Source organism: Sturnira hondurensis, unplaced genomic scaffold (genome assembly GCF_014824575.4).
Source record: "Sturnira hondurensis isolate 20B ecotype Veracruz unplaced genomic scaffold, ASM1482457v3 Scaffold0014436, whole genome shotgun sequence".
Lineage (NCBI taxonomy): Eukaryota > Metazoa > Chordata > Mammalia > Chiroptera > Phyllostomidae > Sturnira > Sturnira hondurensis.
In genome coordinates, this window is record NW_028087067.1 from 1,881,413 (window position 1) to 1,899,880 (window position 18,468).

General features: G+C 56.9%; 1 protein-coding gene across 1 annotated transcript in view; it reads left to right on the top strand.

Annotated features, from left to right (window-relative positions):
* The window catches only part of CSMD1 (CUB and Sushi multiple domains 1), a 775,017-nt gene that overhangs the window by 632,508 nt on the left and 124,041 nt on the right, over nucleotides 1-18,468 (top strand). Inside the window, exons 24-26 of the mRNA XM_037063399.1 lie at nucleotides 7,282-7,473; nucleotides 7,856-7,982; nucleotides 17,930-18,132. Of these exons, the coding sequence (XP_036919294.1) occupies nucleotides 7,282-7,473; nucleotides 7,856-7,982; nucleotides 17,930-18,132 (522 nt within the window). The remainder of the gene's footprint in view (nucleotides 1-7,281; nucleotides 7,474-7,855; nucleotides 7,983-17,929; nucleotides 18,133-18,468) is intronic.

The following is an 18,468-nucleotide window of genomic DNA, read 5'->3' on the forward strand; positions in this document are numbered from 1 at the left end:
TTGACAGTCTGTCCAGATGAGTCCACTCAAGCTGTCACGCAGGTACAGACTTTTTACAAAGGAAACACGCAACTCGATTTACGTGAAGTTTCGCCTTTTCAGGAAACATTTCTGGTCACGTTACGAACCTACTCTGTGTAGGTAAAGCAGCCGGCAAAGTCACTTTCCGACGGCCACAGAGAGTCCTTGGGTTTTAGGACTCACAGCTTCCCACAGCCCGTGCCTGCTGCCTGGGCGTGCCTGCCAGGGTCCCACCCACCGTCCCTTCCCGTGGGATCGCGGCCCCTGTGCAGGGACTCAGAGCTGCCGCGCAGGTGATGAGGGGCCTCAGGTGACTCCCCTCCGACCAGCGGGAAGGCTGGCAGAGCAGGCCTGATTGGAAGAGAGGAATCTGTCCTTGGTGCCCCACGGAAGGAAGGACCTTTTAAAGACTAGTGACTCTTTGGTGCATTCCTGGGTTCCTTTCCCTGCCCTGTGACCAGGGCGCATCCCAGTGTCTCTCCCTCAGCCCACGCACAGCGTCCCTGCTCCTGTTTCCTCGTGTGTGGTGGAAGTCCCCCTGCAGTGGGGCTGTCCCCAAGCCGCAGCCCCCTGGGCCTACGCCAGACCCTGTGGAGCTTGTCACAGCCCATCCTGCAGGCTGGGTACCATCCCAGCCTTGAGGGCCAGCTTGTCATCCTGGGACCACCCCTGGCGGGGCTCAGCTCTGAGACAAAGGGCCCCCCTTGGTCAGGGCACCCCGTGACCAACCATTTCCTCGGGGAAGCCCCTTCTGGTGCCCCAGTGAGCACTGTGGCATCTGCCCTCTCCCTCAGCTCCTCACTCTCCGCTCTCTGCATCCCTCAGGGCCCCCAGGTTTTGCCTGATGGGGTCCCTTCCCACCCCCCTCAAGCCTATGGACATGGACTCCAGACTTGGACCTGGGCTGAGCTATCTCAGTGACACACCAGCCACTTTCTTTTACATCAGTCATGGAATGACCTTGGTTAGGCTCCATGGAGATGACTCAAGGGTTGAGATATTTTATTCAAAATGCATCAAACACATCTAAACTCACAGTTTAATTCCAAGTGGGTTTTTGCTTTCACACTTTTTGCTGACCACCAGATCAGAAGCACCAAAGTTCCACCTTCGGACCACAGCGCTTGCCTCTGCTGGCCTCATGTGAACTTCATCCTCGGTGACTTGCTTGCGTGTATCACTGTTACTCAGCCCCCTGCCACCTTGATCGTGCCAGACCGTGTTTGCAGGACTCGAGCTCAGCGCCCTGTGCCGGGGCGCACTGACGTGGGAGGCTGATGGCCACTGTGGGCTGGCCGGCCCTGTCTGCATCGACCGGAAGGACAGGGTCTGTACGGCGTCCGGGCCAGCCCTCACGGTGGGCGCACGGGGGCAGCTCATGTGAACTTGGGTAGGTAGGTCATTCCTCAGTCACAACGACATTCAGAAGTCACACAGAAATGTGTCAACAGAGCACGTCCGCAGGAAGCCGGGCACGGTGACAGCAACCTCTGGGCTGGGCCGTTCGAGGAGGTCGAGGGAGAAGCTGGCGAACCAGAACCGGTGCTCACGGGAACGTGGACGCAGACACAGGGAGCAACCGGATCAGCAAGGGCGACCTCGGTGTGACCACACAGAGCAGGCAGATTTCCCAGCCAAGTGAGACGAGGTGGCTTCTGGAACCTGGGCCTGCTGCGGCCGGTGGTGCCCGAGAGGCCCCTGGTGCGGAGAGCAGGTGTCCCGGGGGCTGGAGCCGTGTACCTGAGGATCTGTGCTGGGGGGTGGGGGGTCTCTGCAGAGCGTGGAGAGAGTGGGGCGCAGCCGCAGAGAGGGATCTGCTCCCGGAAAATGAGGTGTGCACCTCTCACCAAGCTCTTTCCAGGTTACTGTCCTCTTAGTTTGGGGGAGACCAGTGAAATGGTTCTCCCACGAATTCTTTCCAAGTACAGCATCATGACTCTCAGATGTGAGGGGGGAAAGATAATAGTGCCCCGGCTGCTCTGGCTCCGTGGATTGAGTGCCAACCCGCAAATCAAAGTGTCATTGGTTCGATTCCCAGCCAGGGCCCATGCCTGGGTTGTAGGTCAGGTCCCCAGTAGGGGGCGCGTGAGAGGCAACCTCACATTGGTGTTTCTCTCCTCTTTCTCCATCTTTTCCCCTCTCTAAAAATAAATAAATAAAATCTTTTAAAATGAACGAAAGATAATAGCTAACATCTAGGCTTCAAACTTATGCTTTAAAAAGATATGCATGTTGAGTGAGACACGAAGAGGCACACTCAGAACTGAAGGTGCCGTAGAAGGAGGTACCGGAGGGAGACCCGGCTGTGCCGTCAGCAAGGTGACAAGGTCCGGACCCTGGCTGTGTGGCCACGTGCTGGGAAACCTGGCCTACCGGCGTATCAGCAGACATCCGTACATGGTCATAAGCTTGACACCTTGTACGGTTTCTGAAAATCGCATTTGCGCTCGGCTCCTGCAGGAAAACAAAGCCTGTGGAATCCCGCTGTACAGAACGCTCTCTTCAACACAGAATGGCTTTCCGTGGAAACAGCACCCCGGAAAAGGCCGGCGAGGTGATTCAGGGGCTGCGGAGAGGTGGGCGGTAGGCGGGGCCCCAGGAAGAGAGCTCTGTGTCTGCTGAACATCAGCGAGGACGTTCCAGAGAGGGGAGAGGCCCTGCGGGGTCCGGGAGCGCCCCTGGAAAACCCAGCCCCCAGTCCCAACCCACACTTGGTGGTTTGCATTGAAAGTTATTCTCTGATGCATACGCTTTCAGATGAGCATTCGAATAATTATGGAATTACTGTGAAATCACGAAGTAAACACTTGGAATCAAACTTGACAGGCTGTCAAAGATGGCATGGGAGGGAGTCTTTGTAGACCCCCCTGCCTGAACTGCAGGACGGACCCCCTTTATGTCTCAGGAGGAGGAAAGGGCTGTGTGTCACCAGGATGGTTCTGAGAAAGCAAAGTGACACAAGGTGACACTTAACCCGTTTGCTTGGTGGCCGCAGCCCTGGGGAGGGAGAGCCACACAGGCAGCCCTGGCCTTCGCTCCTCAGATGACCACTGGTCTCCCTGCCTCGCTGGCGTGCACGGTGCCCCCCGACCCGGCCCGGGCGGAGTGGCTCCAATGGAACCTCGACTCGTCTGGGGTCTGGGATGGGAGGATGGCGCAGTTAGGATGTGGGCCCCCCCCCCACCGTGGCCCTCTCACCCTGTGGAAATCCATCTGCGACCAAGGACGCCTCCGTCACTCTGCGTTGCTCTCCACGAGGCTCAGTTTCGTAGATTCCTTGTTTCACGTTGCAAGGATTTCCTCCACTCTGTGACCGTCTGCGGGCTGCCTGAGACACACTGCTGCTCGTTTTCTGCTTTCAGACTTGATGGGTATGTTGCTGGCCACCGGCACTTGGAGAAAGACAAAGGACCTCGAACTGGGCGACATAAATAACTTAATTATAAGGATTAAACTAAAAGCATTTGACTTGACCGAAGTAAAAGGCAGGCTGGCAGATCCCCCAGCACCACAGAAACCGAACATCCTGTGGGAAGAGTGATGACAGAGTTGTGTTCCGCTCTCCTGCAGGGAACGCGAAAAGCAGTAATTACTGTATTAGCCGCAGGCGTAGATTGCTTTTGCAAAGGGTCGCCCGTGGGTGGATGAGAGCCCCGGGGTTGACGAGCATCGTCAGAGAGGGTCACGGGTCATCTTATTCTGGTCCTGGCTTCTCTGGCACACGCTGTGGCGTTTGTAATGATGCGTTTAAGGGGAAGAGGGCGTGAGATCTGTTCAGAGTGGCGGGTATGGTTCCTCCCCACTGCACGGGTTTTGACACGAGGACATTTGAAGGCTATCCGGGTCCAAGCAACGCCTTCCGCTCAGGTTTAGTTTGGTCTTTGCTACATAAACATTGCAGATGACGCCGGTAGGAAGAGGGTCCTTCCTGCCACATTCTGACAGGAGGCAGTTAGATGGAGGGTGTGGGAAATACTAAGGCGACGGGAACGTTCGGCCGGTGGTGGCCCAGCCTCTGTACTAACACCACTCAGCTGCAGGTGCCAAGCACAGACCCCCAGGGTCAAGCTCGTCACCTTGGTCACAGGTAGGAGTGGCCGAGCCCTCCTGGGTCTTTGCCACCAGCCACTGTCTGGCCTGCTGTCCCTCAGGGCATCTGTCTCTCTCTGAGGGGTCATCAGTGTTGGACACATTTAGTCCCCGAACCCTGTGAGGCTGGAAAGCTCGGACCCCGGTCACTGTTTAGAGAGTGTGAACTTGGGTGTGAACTTTCCTGTGGAGACCAGAAGATTAGAAGGTCGCTCGCTTGCCCTTGGGCTCCTGGGATGGCTGGGTCAGAGGGCAGGGAGGACCTGAGCTCTCCTGGTGGTTCCGGACCCCCGGCTGTCACTGGTGACTCGGCAGGGAAGTGGGTCGGCGTGCAGGGGACAGTGGCGGGACTCGGTTTTCAGGCCGGAGAAGTCCAAGGTCCCTGGGCATTTGGTGTTGGGTAGTCGCGCTCACGACGACGTCTCTCCGGCACACGCGGCCGGCACAGCTGAAGTCAGGGTTCACTCCCCGGACGTGGCGTGGTTGATTCTGACGTAATGACCATGACAATGGGGCTGGAGGCCAGAACGGGAGAACGGCAGGCTGGGGGCTCCCGGGTCCTGGCTCCGTGGGGAACAGACTGGACAGGGTGCGGTACGGGAAGTGCCGCCATGCACAGGGACAAGGACATCCATGGCGACTTCCCGAGACAGCGGCTGGCCACGACAACCCTCGGGGGCGTGTCCCCTCCACCCAGGGGCAAGTGGACTGAGCAGGCCAGACTCCTGCCTCCATGGTGAGCTGAGGGCGGGGGGGGGTGGTCAGTGCGGTCTGCATTGTCCATAGAATGGCTCTCGCTCTCGGAACTTTCTAGAGGTAGCTGTGTGCTTCCGTGTGACATGGGCCCGTTCGGGGGAGACATGAGCGATCTGTGATGCAGTAGAGTGGCGCAGTAACCAAAAGAAACGCTCAGAGATCCCTCATGCCTGCCCCCCATTCCTTTCTCCCTCTGACTGTCGGAGTGTCTCACTGACACTCCAAAATGCAGAGGAGTGAACTGTTAGGAAATACGAGTGAAACGAGTCGCTAGAATCACGAAGAAGACGGCTTTGCTCTCATTGGAATCGGCCCTGTTATTCGGGCTCCTGGCCGCAGGGCGGCTGGGAATGATCGTTGCTAATTTGTCACCTGACTGGATTCCCATGACTGGGGTAACACTGCCGTGTGTTCCCCAGCTTTTCTGGGTGGGGTTTTGTACAATGACCACGGCAATGATGCAAACATGCCCTAAACGTCTCCACACTGGCCCGTCAGACCTGCTGGGACCCCTCCTTGCAGGTCTCTTTGGGCGGTGTGGAGCCTCGTTCCTTCCAGGTTTGGTAAATAATCTTGTGGGACCCGTTCTGGAATTTCACTCACCACATGTTCTGATCAAATGCTATTTTTACATCCTCCCAATGTCTCCAAAAATCAGAAGGTTTTTTAAATGTGGAAGACGTGCATTTGTTTTCGTGGTTTGGAAAGCCAGCCTACTGGTTTTTTCAAATGTGTAGGCGAGTACTGAATTTTGCATATTTTAATAACACTTGAAAAGCAGGCGAAGCTTCAGAGTTCGTGGGACTTGAAGGCACCTTTCACCAAACAGGAGATGGGCCTCAGCGCCACGCACGGCGCGACCAGGTGTCTGGGTGCCGCCAGTGGAAACCACAGCCTCCTGGCGAGCAGGGGTGCTCTAGGGGGCCGCAGGTCTCTGTCCCCATCACCCTGGGCGACCCTGTTCCCACCTGCCCTTCCAAGGGTGAGCAAGTCGGTGAGGGCCCCTGTGGCTGGGCCTCCTTCTCCCTCCTGGGCTCCCGTGTGGAGAGCGGCTGGGCTAGGTAACCCCCCCAGCGTTTGCCCACCGACGGTGGCCGCTGTTTGTCCTGTGGGTTCGGCAGCTGGTGTCTTACAGGCCTTAGGCCGGCAGAGCAGAGGAGTCAGACGTTCACGGGAGCCAAGACCCCTGCCCCCCAGCCCTGAGTGGCAGTGTAAGCATCCCCCTCGGTTTCACTGGGGTGGGTTCCCCAGGCTCGCTCCTTCCCAGTGTCCCGAACCGACATTCTCGTACGGACCCGAGGGGTCGGGCAGCGCACACTTCCCAGAAACGCACTTTACCGTGGACACTGCCCCCAACCACAAAGAGCAGAGGATTACACAGGGAACCTCTGTCTCGGACGATGCCCCGCAGCTCAGCCCTGACCACAGAGAGCCCCGCCCCCCCCACGGGGAGGTGGCCTGTGGGTTTGGGGTGGAAGTTTCCTTCACGGGAGGCAGGCGTGACAGGCAGACTTGGCGAAAGTCGTATATTCACGTTCAACGATTTTACTTTGTTTTGAGTCAAGTGAGGTAGAAACAGGTGTAAATGGCCCAGGCAAGGCCCCTGTCTCCGGCTCTCCTTTTCAAAACGGCCACACCCTGCACCGCAGTGCGCGGACAGAAATAATGGGGCGGCACGGCCCTCCTCACCGAGGGCCTGAAAATATGCCCCGCCCCCCACGGGAGTTCTCGGTGCCGCCGTGGGAGCCAGGCCCTCGTTTCCTTCCTCTGCTCCTTGGGTTTGAGAGCGGACCTTGACGAAGGCATTATCGGGGCTCAGCCCCAGAGTTTCTGCTGTGTGTGGAGTCGCTCACCGGCCCCTGTGCCACAGGCCAGTGGTCACTGGTGACCCTGAAGGCCCTATCTGCTGTGGGCAGGGCTCTGTGACACTTCCCCTCAGAGGTGGGGACCTTGTGGTCCCAGAGGGAGGGGCTCGGGCGGCTCTGGATGTCAGCCCAGGGCGAGCGCTAGGGGAGCAGACCCCCAACAGCCCCTGTCACCTGGGGTGGGGGCTGCCCTGCACCCGGAAGGCCCCCATGGGCCGCAGAGGGCGGTGGAGGCAGGAAGGCTTCCGGCTCTCTGGGGAGCCCCACACCGTGGCCAGAGGTGGGTCAGCAATGACAACCTGGGGTTTTTTCGGACACACCTGCTGCTCAGACCCAGACAGAGCGAGCAGAACAAGGGACGAAGCTCCAGGAGCAGCGCACGTCTAACAAATCCGCCCCCACGGCCCCGCGTATGCCCCCTTCTTAAATTCGCAGCTGTCGTTTCTGTCCACGCTTCAAGGGACACGTGACCACGCGGTGTCTCTCTCCTTGGTAGCTGACGCGGGAACCCGCCCAGTACAGCCCTGCTCACTCCCCCTCTTCCTCGCAGGTTTTGACCTCGTGAAGTGTGAGGACCCCGGGGTCCCCAGCTACGGCTACCGGCTCCGGGACGAAGGCCACTTCGCGGACACCTCCGTCCTGTTCAGCTGTAACCCAGGCTACACCATGCACGGCAGCAGCACCCTGACCTGTCTGAGTGGCGGCCGGCGGGTGTGGGACCAGCCCTTGCCGTCCTGCGTGGGTGAGTGGGGACCCCAGCTTCCTCCACACCCCCACTGGGGCGACCCCTGTGTCCCCGACATTGGTGTGGGCGTTTTTGGTAGAGGAGGCTGTTTTACTGGCACCATTCTATTGAGACGAGGTGCAGAGAGTGATCAGAAACCAACGCGGGCGTTTTGTGCTCTCAACTCTCATTGCTTTGGGGGAGGTGCCTCTCCCTCCGGTGACACTTTGGGGGTGGTGCCTCTCCCTCTGGTGACACTTGAGAGCAAGTGAAGAGAAGTGACAGAGAGGGGACTGACACAACGTGTCACAGGAATGGGATGGGTTCAGTTTTCTGTGGCTCCATCAGAACCCGAGACACCCGGAGTGACCGTCCCCATGTCCCTGTGTGTCCCCTGCAGCGGAGTGCGGCGGGAAGATCCACGCGGCCACCTCGGGGCGCCTGCTGTCCCCTGGCTACCCGGCACCCTATGACAACAACCTGCACTGCACCTGGGTCATAGAGGCAGACCCAGGGAAGACCATCAGGTGGGTGTCTCCCATCGGGCCAGAGGTGGGCGGAGGCGTGTCTGCCACTCGGGCAGAGGAAACAGGCGTCTGTCCGTCACTCCCCGGGACCAGGGGGAAGGTGACGGGACCACAAGGGCAAATTTCCATCGGCTCACAGGCTTGCGCTGCGTGAGAGCCACATAGAATGGAGAAGGGAGGGTGCATCCGTTAGCTTTCGCTGCGTAACAAACTGTCCGCCAAAGCCTAGTTGCCTCAAGTAGTTCTCTGTGTGCCCACGCCTTGGTGGGCTGTCTGGGCAGGTGTGGTGTGGGTGGGGTTGGCCCCGGGGGCCAGCTGGCCTCACTCAGGTGCGTGGCCTCAGCCGGGTGGTGGGGAAGGTGGGGCTTCCCCACCCCAGGTCTCTGTTCCGTCAGCAGGCCGGTCGCCAAGGCAGGTCCTTAGTGTGGGGAGGGGAGGCGCGAACATCTGCTCTCATCCTATTGGCCAATGTGCCCTTTGCCAAAGCAGAGCCCACAGTCTCATGGGCACGTGGAGAAGCCCCCCACCTCTTAGTGGGGGGACGGGTCAAGTTCCACTGGGAGGGGCTTACATGCTGGCTGGGAGGGACGGGCGGTCATCTCGTGAGGCCCCCAAGTAAGTGTGGGATAGGCCGGGACGGCATTCCTGCCCGAAGGTGCGCAGGTCACAGGCCCTCTCTTCGACCTGCACAGGCCTGTGCATTTTTACAGAAAGTGTCCTGTTTCAGCCGAAGGTTCTCACGTTACTGTGGCAAGTTTTCAAAACTTGCTAAGGAAACACACAACAGTAATGTTTTTAAAGTGAGTCCTTCATGTTCAGGTCGGGAAGCTGGGTCAAGAGGCACAGGAAGAAAAGCCATTTCTGAACAGCTTGTCCTTCCTTCACAGCTCCCGGTGGCGGACGGGGGTGGGGGTAGGGGGCTGCCACTCTCAGCAACACACCCCAAAACCCCCTTGAACTCTCCTCTGTCCTGTAGTCGGCCTTACATCTCTCCACAACACTCGTTCCCTTTAACTCTGCCTGCCCCTCCCCCCAGCCCATGCCCCCAAGTCTCTGCCCCTCGCACCCCTCCCCTGCCAGTGCACCCACACAGACTGAGCACACCAGGCCCCCAGCCCCTCCCTGTCACCCAGGACAGTGAACAGAATCAAGAAGTAAAGCCGTGTCCTGAGGCCAGGGGGTGGGTGAGGACCTGCCCAAGCTGGCATCCGTCGTCCTTCCCCTCCGGGCACCCAGCACACTTAGTGATGCGTGTGAACAGGCACGGAGCCACCGCACGGTGACCACTGAACTACACACAAAGAGCATGGGAGGGGGAGTGAGGAGATGCATCTCTGTCCCGTGCTGCCCACGCCCCCTCCTCCCGACAGCCGCCCTCTCCGGGACTCACCTGCCCTTGTTCTGACCCGTCCACACCTTCCGCTGAGTTAACCCCACAGGACACAGAGTACACACTTCGAACCTAAGGGGGGTTCTCCCAGCCAACCAGGGGCAAGAGAAGGAACTCAAAGAAAGTATACATATTCAATGCAGAATATTATTTTAGAGTATTGAATTTGGGTCATTGAGATAAATGTATGCATTTATTGATGTTTCGGGATCAAAGTCAGCTTTATCTGAGCAATAAAATGTAAGAGTCTGCATTCCTCACGAAAATGAATGCGGCCCCTTGTCCGTCGTGGAACTAAATGCAATTAACTATCAGCTCTGCACGTCGCATTCCCGAAAGCTCGATCTGAGTCAACAGAAGCCGTGACCCGGGCGTGGTTTGGAGATTAACCTGGGGACCATCCAACTCGTGACTTTACAGAAACAGGGCGCCCTTCCTTCCCAGGCACTTCCGACCTTGGTTTCCCACCAGGTCCCCTGTGGCTGCTTTTCCGAGAGTTAGAAGGAGCGAGAGGCTCTGACTGCAGACCCTGCGCGGCGTTCCCCTTGGCAGGTGCGTCTAATGCTTCACTAACACCCGATAAGGGAACAGGAGAAGTCAATACGCAGGGAGTTGAGGTAAAAAAAATGCGTAACTCGCATCAGGCACTGACTCTGATACTTAACCGTTAACGTTCTGGGACAAAAGCAACCTTGTCCCACCCATTTCCTGCTCTGGGATTTTTTCTTTCTTCCATTACACGTGTTTCCAAGACGAGAGTTTACCACATTCGTCATCAGATCTTTCCAACTTGAGGCGTCAAGTCCCTCCTGGTGAGGAAGGTGAGGCGGCAGCATCAATTTTGGAACTCGCTTGCCTGACCGACACGCAGCTGCACCCCAAAACGCCCTGGGGGTACCTCCTCGTTGGTGAACCGGAGACTGTTTCTGAGTGTGTCGGTTTGGAGAATTACATATGGAAAAGTACGTAATACAGTACTGTAGGCTAAAAGTGACACAGATGCGGAGAAAAACCAGGCTAAGACTTAGCTTTGGTATTTGTTGCCTAGGTTACTGAGTCCACACATTTCTTTCACTGTTTGCTTGAAAATGAGGAATATGTCCTTTATGTCATCATGAGGTCAGGGACTGAAGCATTAAACACTCTTAATGTAAACAAAATTTATTATTATGCGTTCACACTACGATTTTTTTTACTGTAAATGTTGTTTTTCCTTTCAAAAATGTGAATAAGCACCAGGAGCCCCGTAAGGTGACTGGCTAGTTCCCGCACGTCGGTCTCTCTTTCCTGGCCAATTTAGGTTTCACTGAGGTCCAGAGCAGTTTCCGACTGTGTTTTCCTGTAACTTTTTACTGGGGGTAATGGAAGACCCCAAAACACTTGTTACTGGGCTCTGGGGTCTGGAAGGAGTTTGCGGTTTTCACACCGAGCGAAGCTGTAAAGCAGTTACCCGAGCAGAATGTAATTAAAACCGGACGCAGTCGATCCAGCCACATCTCAAATCACACACACAAGCCTCCCTGAGACCCGGCCGGGCCCCTGCTGGGTGCAGCCGAGGTCGATGGATTGGCGTGAGGACGAGGACTCACATAACTGTGCTCGCCTGTCCCTCCCGGTTCTGATGGTGTCTGGGGAACGGTCGGCGAACGTCTTTCTGCTTGTGGGAAGGGGAAGTCCTTCAGAAGGGTTCGTGCACCCCGAAACATCGCAGGCCTGTCACAGATGACCGACCGTGCTGGTCGCAAGGGTCCCAGACTTGGGAAGTGAGGAGAGGGCGGGCCCTGGTGCCCCCAGCATGGCCTGAGTTTGTTTCCAGCCACGTGGGGCTGTAGAGAGACGGTGCTGCGGTCTGGCTCGGAGAGCTAGGCATGCTGATCACGCTTCTGATCCCACTTCCAGGTCCCCGAAAGAAGGTGCCAGTGAGCAGTGCTCCTTGTCAGGTGTCGTCCTGGTCTCCGTGTGGAGCCTCCGGCCCGTGCCAGGGCCGGCATCCCAGGCAGCCTGGGCCGGGCACCAGAGCCTCCCAGCCTCTCCTATCCCACTGTAGCGGGAGGGGGCGTCTCCTGCAGAGATGTGTCCCCAGGCGAGTCGTCCAGCCATCTAAAGAAAGGGAGCGGCAGCAGCAGGCCATGCGCCCAGGGCCACGGCTGGACTCCAGTCCCTCTGTGGCTGTGGGTCCCCTGCTGGGCTCAGGACCCCTAACCAGACACGCAGCACCACGAGCAAGAGGGGCTGACAGGGTCTCACTGACACCAGTCCCCCAACAGCACACGCGACGTCTGGGTCACCATTGTAGATGAGCTGGGAGAGACTCGGGAGGGACCAGCTGGTCCTAGGCCTTCAGTCCCCAAGTCCCTGCCCCTGTCACAGATGCACATCCCAGGCCCTGACTGGGCTCGTGTCTTCTCCCGAAGCCCCGTCACGGGTCGTTTCGGTTCACACCCAGACAGCAGGGTCACCTCCCTGCCCGCCGGGGAGAAACCCAGCTGACACTGGCAAACATGGGCAGTGACCGGGGGAATTGGCGTGAGGGTTAGGGAAGGGAAGTGCCGGCCTTGGGAGTGAAACTGGAATGGCAGTGAGGTCACAGGGTGACGGGGACGTGGGCGTCACCTCCATTCCATTCCGGGGACCCTGCAGGCCACCCAGATGCCCAGGCCCCTGGGCTTCCTGCTCAGGACCCTGCGTCTCCCAGCCCTGGGTCTGCCTCCTGCCCCAGGTCTGCTGGTGCCGATCCCCCTCTGGGGGGTCCTCACTTTCAGTATGCACTTCACTTCTCCTCCTTACCAGTCCCCAACCTCCGATCTTTTCCAACTGAAACAAAGTCGAGACCCCGTCCATGCTCCGCAGCGTTCTCAGGGCTGATCGCGTCCCCTCTCTCCAGGGAAGGCGGTGGGAGAGACCACTCGTGTGTGACCGCCAACTCCCCACTTATCTCTGCTTTCCCCTTATCTGCTGTGTCCAGTTGGGGCTGCACGTCACTGCCCCCCACTGTAATCTTCTCCCACTGACCTTTCCAAGTCCATCCTCCACCTTCTTCAGCTCACAGAGTCCTCGCTAATCTGCCCGCCCAGCTCCCTCCTGGGGCGTCCCAGCCTCTGGATCCGGCTGGCTGAGCCCTTTCGAGTTTATCTGCTGCGCCCACCTGCACACGCTCTGTGTCAGCACTGAGAGGCCCCCGTGTCTCTCCACCCAGCCTCCGCAGGTTCTCCCTGCGGCCCCCCCAAGTAGTCCCCCATCTTCTGGGACTCAGTCAGTGAAAATGTCAACCCCTCAACAGAAACGCCCTTCTCGTTATTTTGTCTGTGAAGCAGGCGTCATTTTCTCTGGACATCGTCCCCTGGCTCACAGCCCGGGCTCAGTGGTGTCAACACTACACGTCCAGAGACCCAGGGCACCCCTCCAGCCTCCTCACCGCTGTCCCTCCCATGCTCCTGTGGTCCTCGCTTCTCAGGGGCTCTTCCCCTGAAGCCTTCTGACCCCACTGCGCGCCCGCCCTGGCTGGGGCTCCCTGCGTTCACCCCCACACCACTCCACCAGCCTGACGACCGAGCGTCCTGCATGAGTGTTCTCGTCCTCCGTTCCCACCCCGGGGGGCAGCCTTAAGCTTCTTCATGAAAAATAGTCATTTTAGCCCCTGGCTGGGTGGCTCGGTCGGCTGGAGTGTCATCCCGTGCACCAAAGGGCCGTGGCTTCAGCTCCTGGGCAGGGAACATACGAGGTTGCAGGTTCGATCCCTGATGGGGGCACAAACAGGAGGCAGATGCGCGATCAGTGATTCTCTGTCTCCTTGATGTTTCTCGCCCTGCATTTCGTTGGTGTCACGAGACTCTGTCCAAAGCAGCCAAACTCGGGGCGGGAGGTGCGTGTGTGTCTGTGAGTGGGGGTGGGTTTCTCGCTGACGTGCGGCACGTGTGTGCACGGCCGTCCTCAGAACGACAGCCCTCGTGACCAGGACCAGGTGCGCCCTCTGCGCTCCGTCCACAGCCTGCCCCCTCGGCGATGACCACCGCCCTGGCTTTGGGGTGGCTCTGAGCCTCTCCTGAGTGGAGCCGTGCAGTGAGCTCAGTTCTGCGTCTCCATTCCCCGGGCCTTCACTTCCAGTGACACAGTGGGCTGTTCCCCCGGGTGAACGCACCCATCCACCCTGGGTGTGGACGGACCTGCGGACACTTCAACCCACTCTGGGGACGCTGCAAGTGGCGCTGCCGGCTCTGGGTTTGAGGGTCATGCGGTGAAGGTGTGCGTTCCTGGAGGGCACGCACCCAGCACGACGAGAGCTGCGGGTGGTGGCGGACCCTTCCTTCGGCCACAGCGGGTGCGGTCACAGCGTCCGAGGTGCTGGCACCAGGCGCACGCCCATCGCAGTGTCGGCAATTTTGGGGTCCCTCCTCCCAGTGCCCGGGGCCTGGGCTGTCGTCTCCGTGTGAGCCGTGGCTGTGGGTGGGCGGGGTCTGTGCGCTTCCCTGTGACTGACCCCGGCCGCTGCTCTCTACAGGTTGATTGGCCCTGGGAACGTCCTCTCCGATGAACCGGGAGCCGGGCACTTGGCCTTCTGTTACCTGCACTGGGCCCTCGGTCTTTCACTTCTGATTTGTGCGAAATTTCTGCACATCTGTGTGCAACCTTGTGGTTTCTCTATAACAGCTATAACACTTACATGTAACATATAACACACATATAGTACAAGACTATAAAACGTCTTCTTATACTCTATAGTCAGCCATTCTGTTACCAACCAGAGGTCCAAGGGGGGGGCAATACTTGGCCCACGGAGGGATGCCAAAAAACTGCTACAGAACCACAGGGGCCCCTCCCAAGGAGGGTATACTAATACCTACCGGGCTCGTCTGTCCGATGCCAATTGGAAAGACATCTCTCAATGCCAGAGATTTGTGAACAGGAAACAAAGTGTTTATTTAATGCTATTCAGGCCTAATGCCTACATTAAAATATTAGAGTCTTTAAGGGTATACACCTACACACACACACACACACACACACACACAGCGCTCCCTTCTCCCACTGTCCCAACTCTGGGTATCATAAATCAGGAAAAGAGCACACATCCGTTTTTCAGGTCCCTGGCACTGTGAGCTGTGTCGCCTGTCCAGGCAGGATCTCCAATTAATCCAAGGTCATGTGGCACCTTCCACCAGCAAGAGTTCTTTGTACCAAGTTCCAGTCAAAGTCTCTCCTGGTTTCCAGGCCACACAGCCAGAAAAGAGCACCCCAAAGCCGTGTGGGCCTCTTCTCCCAAAGCTGCAGGGGTCCGCATTCCACCAAAGGCGCGTGTCTTTCTTCTTCTCCTGTCCGCAGGGATCTCCATTCTGGCAAAGCTGCGTGGTTTTCCCTTTTCACCTGGCCAAGAGGAAGTCTTAACTCAGTTAAAACCGCATGGTTCTCTCTAATGGCTGCCGTGTCTGGGTTTAAATCCCCCGTGCCCACCTTTCTCTGTACCCCTATTTCCGACTCCTCCCACGATCAGTTACACCTGCCAGTATTTCTGTATTATTCCAAGTTTACGGGGCTGCCATCGTGAGTGTGGGCAGGTGTGGTCCCATGTCCTAGAGCCAATCTCCTCCAAGCCCCCACGCAGGTGCTGTAACTCAGGGGACCCGCCCCCCAGTCACATCTTGGGGGGAAGTGACTTCATTCCCCTAGCTCCAAGCCTGGCCACAGCCACCTAACATATCCAAGTGACCCGCCAAAGGCTATAGATATGTTAAATGACCAGGCCATGGATTAGCTGCAGGGCTGTGACTGTACAAAACAGCCTGCATGTTCCTGCTCCATGTGTCCCTTCCCCCAACTCACATCTGTGGGGGAAGGGACAAGGACATCTTATATGTCTCCCCAATATTCCTATACACTCTGAGTTCTGGACACCGTTCTAAATCTTTCTTTTGGGCCTCCCCCCCACCCCCGCCTTGGCTGCACCCTGTATTAATTTCAGTCTCAGAATGATGTCTTTCAGTGCACACAGACTCTTTATTCAGTGAGTCAAGTTTATTTTGATATGTTTTCTTTTACATTTTGTGGGTCTCTAATTGGTACTTACATTAGGTAACATCAGATACTTTGTTGGGAATGTTCTGAGTGTTTTGGTGTCCAGATTTTTAAAAAAAATCTTGCCTCCCCAAAGTTGTCACAGTATTATCTTAGGTTTTGTTTTGTTTTTTATAGATTTATTGTATCTTCTTCATCTATGTTTCCAACCCACCTGGAGTTAACTTGTGTGTGTGGTATGAGGAAGAGTGAAGGAATTTTATTTTGTCCAGAGTAAAATTTAATTGTCCGTTTGTGGAAAAGTCAGCTTTCCTTGCACGACTCTCTGACCTTTCCCGTAAAGAATTCCACGTACTTTGGTCCAGTTCTGAACTTAATTTCGTGGATCGATTGGTCCGTCCAGCACAGTGTCCTCCTATATTTATTACCTACTTTACAATAAGCCTCAGAACCTCGTACCACAATTCTCCATTGATCTTTTTCATTGGATGACCGGGACTGCACTTGGCCCTTCGCGTTTCCGTGTGAGTTTTGCAGACAGTGGTTACTTCCTGCAACAGGAACTTCTAGGATCTCTGCTGGGATCACTTCAACAGGGGAATTTAAGGAAAACTGACATCGTGCGCAACGCTGCAAACACCCGCTGATCCCCGGCAGGTGCATCGTCCCATCTGCTGAGCTCTTAGGTAGTTTGTCTCGACACTGCGTGCATTTTTCTGGGCGGAGGACTCGGACACCACAGAATTGTTCTTTGCTACTGCGTGCTTTCTGATAACAAAGCAAACAGTCCTTTTGGTTTCGTTTCCTATTTGTGACTGCCCCCAACATGACATTCGTCAGGGGAGAGGAATTTCACACAATGCTGAGTATAAAACGAACTGGAAAATGAGACCTGCACACACCAAAATGACATCCATTATGTGTCATCATTGTTAAACACACAAAAGAGGCCCCGTTTGGGGAAAGTACGAGCCCATGCTCGTCGGAACATCGTAAAAATAGGAATGGAAGTGTCTCTCTCTGTTTTGGGGGGGGGGGTGACAGGGAGGGCGGGTGCGGGTGGCTCAGTGGGGAGGGGGTCTGAGTGTGTCTGCGGGATTTTATTCTGTGAAAGGACCCGAAGCAAACAGGGTAGAATGTTAACGTGGGGGTGTGCACGTGTGTGCACGTGTTGCACGTGTGTGCCATGCTCGACTCTCTTCTCGGCAGTAAAAAGATTTCACGCCGAGCACCTGAAGATAAACTGCCCGTTTTCTACTTTATGGTGAGATGGACGTTGTTCACCACGTAGTACACACAAGAGATCCAATCTAGGTTTGTGGGCAGGTCTCGTCCGCCACCCACTCCGACTTTCACTCTCCCTCACACCGTCGTGTGGAGCAGTGGACAAGAAGCCGAGAAGTCAGCACACTCAGGAAGCGCCGGTTTGGGTGGGGGCCTCAGCTCCTCTCGGCTCTGCTCANGTTAACATGGGGTGTGCACGTGTGTGCACGTGTGTGCACGTGTGTGCCATGCTCGACTCTCTTCTTGGCAGTAAAAAGATTTCACGCCGAGCACCTGAAGATAAACTGCCCGTTTTCTACTTTATGGTGAGATGGACGTTGTTCACCACGTAGTACACACAAGAGATCCAATCTAGGTTTGTGGGCAGGTCTCGTCCGCCACCCACCCCGACTTTCACTCTCCCTCACACCGTCGTGTGGAGCAGTGGACAAGAAGCCGAGAAGTCAGCACACTCAGGAAGCGCCGGTTTGGGTGGGGGCCTCAGCTCCTCTCGGCTCTGCTCAGGTGTCGGGGAACAGGACTCGGCTCTGCGGCCTCCTCTGCACGGAGCTCCCTCAGCCAGAGGTTTCTACACTGTTCCGGAAAACATCTGTGAATCTAATAAAAGTGTTTTAAATTTCATAAAGGAAGGAGTTTACACTACACGTCTCTTCCTTTGTGTTCCAAGTCTTTTACATTTTGTGAAGAGTCTATAGTTTACATTTCCGCCTTGACATTGCTATGTCAAGTAGCGCGTTTTTCTGAAAGTGAAACCCACGAAGCAACTGCGACAGGAGATCGGATCAGAGGCAGGCGGGTAATAAACCTCCTGGGCCTCCTTCCGCCTTTTCTCCCGGCACGCACGCTGCCACCTGGTGGGCGTCTCAAGAACAACAGCGACCCAAAGTTAAAAGCCGGCCCAAGTGAGCTTAAAGCAAAGCCCAGCCACACTTGACCTTGAGGTGTGTGCGGGAAAGCTTTGAATGATGGAAGGAGCTGACAGCCTCCAAAGGCATTGTCCCACCCCTGAAAGGAGCTCGGCACAGGGCTCAGTAGGTGGTCTCTGCCCCATCGCAGGCCCCCATGGTTCTGCCGGTAGGTGGGTGTCCCCTTGGCTTACACAGGTGTGCTGAGGGCGCTGGGCTTGGCCCCCACCCACGGGCCAGGTGGCAGAAAGGTGTGCGTGGGCGGGGCTGAGCCTGTGTGCTGGCGTGCGCCTCGATGTCCTCTCGGGGGCGCGAGGCGTCCCGCCGGGTGACCCCTGCGGGCTGTGCTCTCTCCACAGCCTCCACTTCATCGTGTTCGACACGGAGACCAACCACGACGTCCTGAAGGTGTGGGACGGGCCCCTGGGGAGTGGCACGCTGCTGCAGGAGTGGAGCGGCTCCGCGCTGCCCGGGGACATCCACAGCTCCTTCAGTTCGCTCACCCTGCAGTTCGACAGCGACTTCTTCATCAGCAAGTCCGGCTTCTCCCTGCAGTTCTCCAGTGAGCGGCCCCGCCGCGCCCCACCCCCTGCCCCCCACCCCGCGCTGCGCCGCGCCCCACCAGCCTCAGGATCCTGGCTGTCACAGCCAGAGGACACTTTCTTAGGACACTTCCCCGTGAATCTGCAATTTCAGCACTTTCTTTTACCCCACGTCATTCGCCCACCGCCTTCGCTGTTTGGTGAGAAGTGTCTGTGCAGCCCAGAGCTTGTCCTCTCCCTGCCTCTGGAGTTTTCACTCAGATAAATCACTTCTGTCTAAGCAAACACATAACACTGCCCCAGGGTTTCCGGGAGCAAACAGAGTAGAAAGCTCGCAATGCAGAAATCGAAGCCCA